This window comes from Hordeum vulgare, chromosome 5H, assembly GCF_904849725.1.
Source record: "Hordeum vulgare subsp. vulgare chromosome 5H, MorexV3_pseudomolecules_assembly, whole genome shotgun sequence".
In the NCBI taxonomy this organism is placed as follows: Eukaryota; Viridiplantae; Streptophyta; class Magnoliopsida; order Poales; family Poaceae; genus Hordeum; species Hordeum vulgare.
This window is the reverse complement of record NC_058522.1, coordinates 500600648-500607634: the sequence shown is the minus strand read 5'-3', so window position 1 is coordinate 500607634 and position 6987 is coordinate 500600648. Positions and strand designations below refer to the sequence as shown.

Below are 6987 nucleotides of genomic sequence, written 5' to 3'. Positions count from 1 at the left end.
GTGTCAGCAAAGGTACTGGATCGGAGTGCCCGACAGGTACGAGCGTCGGCGGCCACGCCGCTGACCTACCCCGGCTCTGATCCATCACCTAGCATAGTGTCGGACCGTCACACTCCCACTACATTACTGCACTCGGCGTGGGGAACAGTGGAGGCGGTCGTACTACCTGCCCATGACGAATCTTGCTGGACGACGCTCGACGTACAGCGCGTGCTCGGCGTCAACCTTACGCGAGAGACTCATTGACCAGCCGACGGGTCCCATCGCTAATCGAGACCATGCAGCCGGCGGGCCCCTCAAGCGACAAGACAAGACTCTCATGGGCCCTTGGTCAGTCGGCGAGGCTGCCAGCCGGGTCCCACTCTTATACCCTTTATCCATATTGTAGGCCGGCTGGTTCGTCTATAAAACCCCCCGGTCACCCTCCATGCAGGAGGACGGTCGAATAACACTTCACATCCACCAACCACATAGAGAGAGGCAGAGACGAGTCGGCTGCTCCCCTGTTCCTCCTCCCAACACAGCTCCAGGAGCAACCTGGTAATGCATTCATACACATGAAACACTCCGGCAGGACTAGGGGTCTTATCATTACGGAGAGCCCTGAACCTGGGTACATCGTGCGTTCCATGCTTGTACCAACCTCGTTCCCAGCGCCCTCCTTTGTCCCTTCGGTTCTCACCGACTTTAGCCTACCTATGGCATATGTTGTGAGTATTCACCGACACATGGATTGCATCAAGGAAATGCATTCAATCAAGGAGCAACTATCATAATTGAATTCCTTAAAATGCAAAGTAGTAATTTCATTACTACTCAAAGTTTTAATATCTTCTACTCCACTTTCAATGATTTTAGCATCAAGATAGATGGACTCCAAATCATTGGGGCGTTTTTCAACCAAAGTGGATTCATATCCAGCGCCATATTATTAGGTTTGACACAAGAAAACAAAGATTCAATGGGAGTCACACCAAGCACTTTAAGATCTTCGTGATTTTCATCACAAATTTCAGGTTTAGCAGCCATTTTATTGACTAAGGTAGCCTGTTTATCAGAAATCTGGCCTACCAACATTTCAAGACGAGCAAACTGAGAATTTAGCGCAAGGAATTCTTTGGCCATATTATCAACTTCTTTATTCATAAAGGCCAAAAAAGAATTTTGCTCCTTCAGTTCCCTACGGAAGTAACTGTTATAATCAAACTGTGTAGACATGAAGCCTTTAACACTAGTTTCAATCTCTTCCAACCTCGCATAGTAAGCATCAAAATCCCTTGGTTGGGCCATACAGGACTTAGCAGGTAGACAAGCGATCAGAAAGCAAGCGAGAGAAAAGGGGCAAACGAAAAAGGAAAATATTTTTGTAAATTTTTGTTTTTCAGAAGTGGGGGAGAGGAAAACGAGAGCCAAAAAAATAAATGCAAGAGATGAGTTTGTGACACTTACTTGGATGAGTTATTGACTTGATCCTCCCCCGCAACGGCGCCAGAAATTCTTCTGCTACGGCGACAGAAATCTTCTGTCGTCTCTTGAGCTTGCGTTGGTTTTTTCCCTTAAAGAGGAAAGGGCGATGCAGCACAGGAGCAGTAAGTATTTCCCTCAGTTTGAGAACCAAGGTATCAATCCAGTAGGAGAATCGCGTCAAGTCCATAGTACCTGCACAAACACAAAAGAGCTTGCCCAACGCTATAAAGGGGTTGTCAATCCCTTCAAGATTGATTGCAAAGTGAGAACTGAAGCCAGAAAGTGCAACGAAGTAAAAGTGTAAGGCTGAAAATATGATGTGAAGTAGACCCGGAGAGCATAGTGTTCACTAGAGGCTTCTTTCAAAAGTCATGACGATATCTAAGGCAATGATCATACATATAGGCATCACGTCCGAGACAAGTAGACCGATACTTTCTGCATCTACTACTATTACTCCACACATCGACCGCTATCCAGCATGCATCTAGTGTATTGAGTTCATGACGAACAGAGTAACGCCTTAAGGAAGATGACATGATGTAGAGGTATAAACTCAAACCAATGATGAAAACCCCATCTTTTTACCCTTGATGGGAACAACACGATGCGTGCCTCGCTACCCCTTCTGTCACTGGGTGAGGTCACCGCACGGTATGAACCCAAAACCAAGCACTTCTCCCATTGCAAAAATCATAGATCAAGCTGGCTAAACAAAACCCACAACTCGAAGAGAATTACAAGGATATGAAATCATGCATATAAGAGATCAGAAGAAACTCAAATAAGATTCATAGATAATCTGATCATAAATCCACAATTCATCGGATCTCGACAAACACACCGCAAAAGAAGATTACATCGGATAGATCTCCATGAAGATCATGGAGAACTTTGTATTGAAAATCCAAGAGAGAGAAGAAGCCATCTAGCTACTAGCTATGGATCCGAAGGTCTATGGTGAACTACTCACGCATCATCGGAGAGGTCATCACTACTTGAAAAAGTGCTATAGGTAATATAGACACCAATGACGCACCAGACAAGTGGTGCGCCACTACTATATAGCAGTGGCGCACCATGTGCAGGTGCGCCATTAGTGTGATGGACACTAATGGCGCACCACACACACGGTGCGCCACTACTAACAAACTTTTTTTTTCCAAAAGTACTAATGGCGCACCGAACCAGAGTACGCCACTACTAGTTTTACTAGTAATGACGCACCAATCATCCAGCACTATTATAATTTTTTTTTTTTTGCAAAAGTGATGCGCCATTAGTAGTTTTGAAAAAAAAACATCTCTCTGCTCCTATCGCGACCGCCGCCTCCTCCTCATCCGCGTCGCAAACCCTCGTCCAATCCGCCGAATCCCGCGACCAAGGTAGGCATCCGCCCTGGTTCTCGATCGATTCCTCATCGGCCTTCGTCGAATCAGGGGTTTGGCCCGGTCGATTAGGTGTTCCGACCCGAATCATCGTGGGGATTTTCTCGGGTTCTTATCGGTCTCGATTCGGTTGGATCGGTCGATTGATCGGTGCGTTTCTCGTGGTTGGGCTGTGTTGTTGATCTGGTAGCTCGGTGCTTGCAGGAATCCAAGGTAGATCGATGGCGAAGAGCTCGTTCAAGCTGGAGCACCCGCTCGGTTCGTCTCGTCTTCTCATGCTCCCCTGCTTTGCTGCGTCCTCTGACCGGTGCGTGCGTCTCCCTCGCCCGGCCACCCCAGGGTTGCAGGGGAAGAGGATGGTCGACGACGACGGCGGCGTCTCGCGGCGGGCCACCTTCGGCGAGCTGCTGACGGAGGCGCAGGAGCTCGACGCGCTCTGCGAGGCGGACGTCGGCGTCCTCGTCTTCGACAGCGCCGGCAGGCAGATCGACTACTGCAGCCCCCGCACCAGGTCCGCCCGTTCCCTTCCTCGATCCGATCCCCTTCTCCCAGTCTCTCGACGCATTCCGGTCGCGCGCTGCTGATTTCGGATACCCCGTCACGCCCGTTTCCATTTCGATTCGATCGATCCTGAAGTGCCCTGGATCTTCATTTCCTTGTTAATTTCTACTCATGTGTTAATGTGTGTAGTGACTCGTTCTTGAAAAGTGAAATTCTACATTATGTTCCGATGAACTTAGCAATTGCTCGATCTTCATTTCCTGGCGTGCGCACTTGATTTCTGTGGAAAAGACAAGAAGATGAGAGCGAACTTTGGCATGCCATCGTACGTCCGATGATATGCGTTTTTAATTTAGATTAGGATTCACGGTCACTTGGTCAGATTCAGTTCCTACTGTACCTAATTTAGACCTTAGTATGAACACCCAAAATTTCACCTGTCATCGATCAGTCACAAGTAATTCGCCATCAATTGGTTCTTAAACAACTACTGTACGTACTAGTCGCCCGGCATTCCTCATTAAATGACTACATGCATAATCGTAGCATGACCTGAACAACACCCGGTGACTGAAACTTGTACATGATGCATAATTATGTACTCTTACTTGTCTATAACTCTACATATATCCACTGTAAAATATTACTGGTATATATATGAGGTATACTGCTGACAAACTCATTCGCTTGTCATTTGTTAAGTTGGAGCGAGCTAACGCAGCGCTACAAGAGCATTAGCAACAACAAGTTCCAGGGGATAAATCGTGATGATGACCATCAGGTTAATGAACAAACAGTCACACGTAGTCCCGTACTAGCTACAGAATACAAATACATCTTTTCTCTGTTCTTTGTTACTTAAGCATGAAGCCAAACTTAAAACATCACAATAATTGATAACACTTGAGGGACAAGTTTATGTTTTCTATAAGGCACAATGTACACCCATTGTTTATACTTTAGTCCAGTGCCCTGATTAGTTTCGTATGTGTGGGATGACCATTTTACCAAAAGAGAGAAGCATTTGTACTAGGTTACAAACTACAATTTACTTTAGGATATTCCCTACTTTCCTTTTTAAAAAGGTTAGTACAATACAAACCAGCTGAAGAATCAGCTAGCCTGTAAGTAGCTAGGGCAACTGAATACAAATCATCAAAATAGTAAATCTCGCTACAACAACAGAGGATTACAGTTGTGATAGCCCCAAAGAGATTTGTGTCCTCTGTCTTCCACTGTCTGCAGTAAATTTTAGAACCCACAAATTTTATTTGTGCTCTAGGACTCGTTACTTGTGCTTGTGCAGGATTGGGTACAACATGATCACTGACGCAGAGGAGAAGGGGTTCATCGTTCCACGCAAGGTCGGTAAAATCGACCCCTGCCCCACTTTTGGTGCTTCCCCTGTTTTGTGCTCATGCAATTTGGGAATGGTTTGGTGTCAGGAACGATGATTTGCGCCTCCTGAATGTAAATTGTTCCCTGTGATTTTGCTATGTACCGGCTTCAGTTAGTTCAGTAGAGGACACAGGTCAAGGGAATTCAGCATCTCCTCTACTAGTCTCTTCTAATTGGGTTAAGTAATCAAAACGTATACAAAAGAAATGAAGGAATTGCCTCGTTCGGCGCTAGGAATTTTTCGCACTTCTTTTCAGAGTTGCCATACCATACAATCTCTATTAGAAATAAGAATTATACAGTGCATAAGGCATTGATTTTGCAGTACTATTTGTTCTCTCCTGCACTAGCACCTAGTTGCTTGACTTGCACAGCTGCTTTGCGATGGCATTTACGTGAACCCTTCATCAACATATTGGTTCAGCTTTCACCTGAACCAAGTAGTAGTAATTTGGAGCCTCTTTGTTTAACACTGTACTTCATGATCCCTTTCATGCATGGTGATATGATTTGCTGCCCTCTATTTGGCGCTAGGAATTTTTCGTGTTTCGTTTCAGGGTTGCCAGTTGACCAGTTCTACTAGAGTTATATATATTCCACGGTGGTTGTAACCTATGGCTCATTTATTTGCTCATTATTTGTAGTATAATTCATTTTCTCCTGCACCTAGTTGTTTGACTTGTCCAGCTGCTCTGCGTAAGCATTTACGTCAACCCCTTTACCAACATGTTGGTTCAGCTTTCAACTTACACCTGAACCAAGTATATTAATCTAGAGCCTCTCTATTTAATACTTCACCACGCCTTCCATGAATCATGATGTGCTGCCCCTTATTTGCAATCTTAAAAAATAATTGTGCACCTAGCCATTAGCAGGCACTTCCTGCAAACTTTCAGTAAAGCTATGTTTACTAAAAAAATCAGATAGCTGCTATCTGATTTTGCTGATGTTTTCTTCTACATGTGAATGGTTTCGAGAGTGTGCTGATTGAGCCAACCAGTGGCAACACAGGCATTGGGCTGGCCTTCATGGCTGCTGCCAAGGGTTACAGACTTGTACTCACGATGCCCGCCTCCATGAGTATGGAGAGGAGAATCATCCTGAAGGCTTTTGGTGCTGAGCTGATCCTCACAAACCCACTTTTTGGAATGAAAGGAGCTGTCCAAAAGGCCGAAGAGCTGGCAGCAAAGACACCCAATTCATACATCCTTCAGCAATTCGAGAATGCTGCTAACCCAAAGGTGTAGCATAATTTTAACATTTATATCTAGAGAACGTCTTTATGCCGGTGTTTGATGTTTGCCTCAGAGTTCCGAGTTCTCAGGTTTTAAACATTTCGTGCAGATTCACTATGAGACAACCGGACCTGAAATCTGGAAAGGCACAGGAGGAAAGATCGATGGCCTTGTTTCTGGCATTGGGACAGGTGGTACCATTACTGGATCTGGAAAATACCTCAGAGAGAAAAATCCTAATATCAAGGTAAGCATCAGAAAACATTTTGTATGCTACAATGTTTGCTGCCAGCGATGACTAACCAACATCTCTTCCTGTATGAGAAATAGTATCTGTCTGTATGGAAGGATTTCAAACACTCTCCAGCCTGCTTGGTGCTTATGATATAGGATGTATCCTCTACTCCTATCTATTTATCAATAGAAATATCTATGCTTTTCAAGTGTTGTAATTTGCTAGAGGTTGCTCTTTTCGCCTCTGCATCACTAGCATTGTTGCTCAAAACATGTAAGTAGAGATCATTTGACCCATTTGAAGATCAAATTTATAATTAGAGACCATTCTTGAAGATCTTCATGATTTAGAGTGTTAAATTTGACATGTTGATGATTTCATTTTGTAGGTTGCCACGCGGATGCTCTTTGGACTACGATATGTACATGAAGGCATTTGTTTTAGTGCCAAATATTACTTACTAATGCCCTCAAAGTATCGTTGTGTATTATATTTGCTATGGAGCTATTTATGTATGGATGCTATGCAACTATATGTATATATGGATGCTATGGAATTTTGGATGTATGGATGTTATGGAATTTTGATATATGGATCATGAAATTTGTTATGCAACTTTGCATATATGTTATGTGTTGTGGATCAGTAAAACTATTGGGCACATATTATGTATTATATATTTGATATATATGTTATGTGCTGTTGAATTTGTGGTTTTGAAACAAAACATATATATGTCAGAATAGCAGATACTAATGAAGCA

General features: G+C 44.0%; 2 protein-coding genes across 2 annotated transcripts; both read left to right on the top strand.

Moving 5' to 3' along the window:
• The first annotated feature begins 3203 nt into the window (after positions 1-3203).
• Positions 3204-5723, top strand: LOC123400091 (MADS-box transcription factor 29-like). The gene is made up of 2 exons (XM_045094498.1): positions 3204-3366; positions 4059-5723. The coding sequence occupies exons 1-2, from the start codon at positions 3212-3214 to the stop codon at positions 4216-4218; spliced, it is 315 nt and encodes a 104-aa protein (XP_044950433.1). The 5' UTR covers positions 3204-3211; the 3' UTR covers positions 4219-5723.
• A 7-nt stretch (positions 5724-5730) lies between these two features.
• On the top strand, positions 5731-6699 carry LOC123400090 (cysteine synthase-like; the record flags this gene model as incomplete). The annotated part of the gene is made up of 3 exons (XM_045094497.1): positions 5731-5995; positions 6099-6236; positions 6613-6699. Coding segments are annotated over exons 1-3 (438 nt in total), but the record flags the coding sequence as incomplete, so codon positions are not given.
• Positions 6700-6987: the final 288 nt, after the last annotated feature.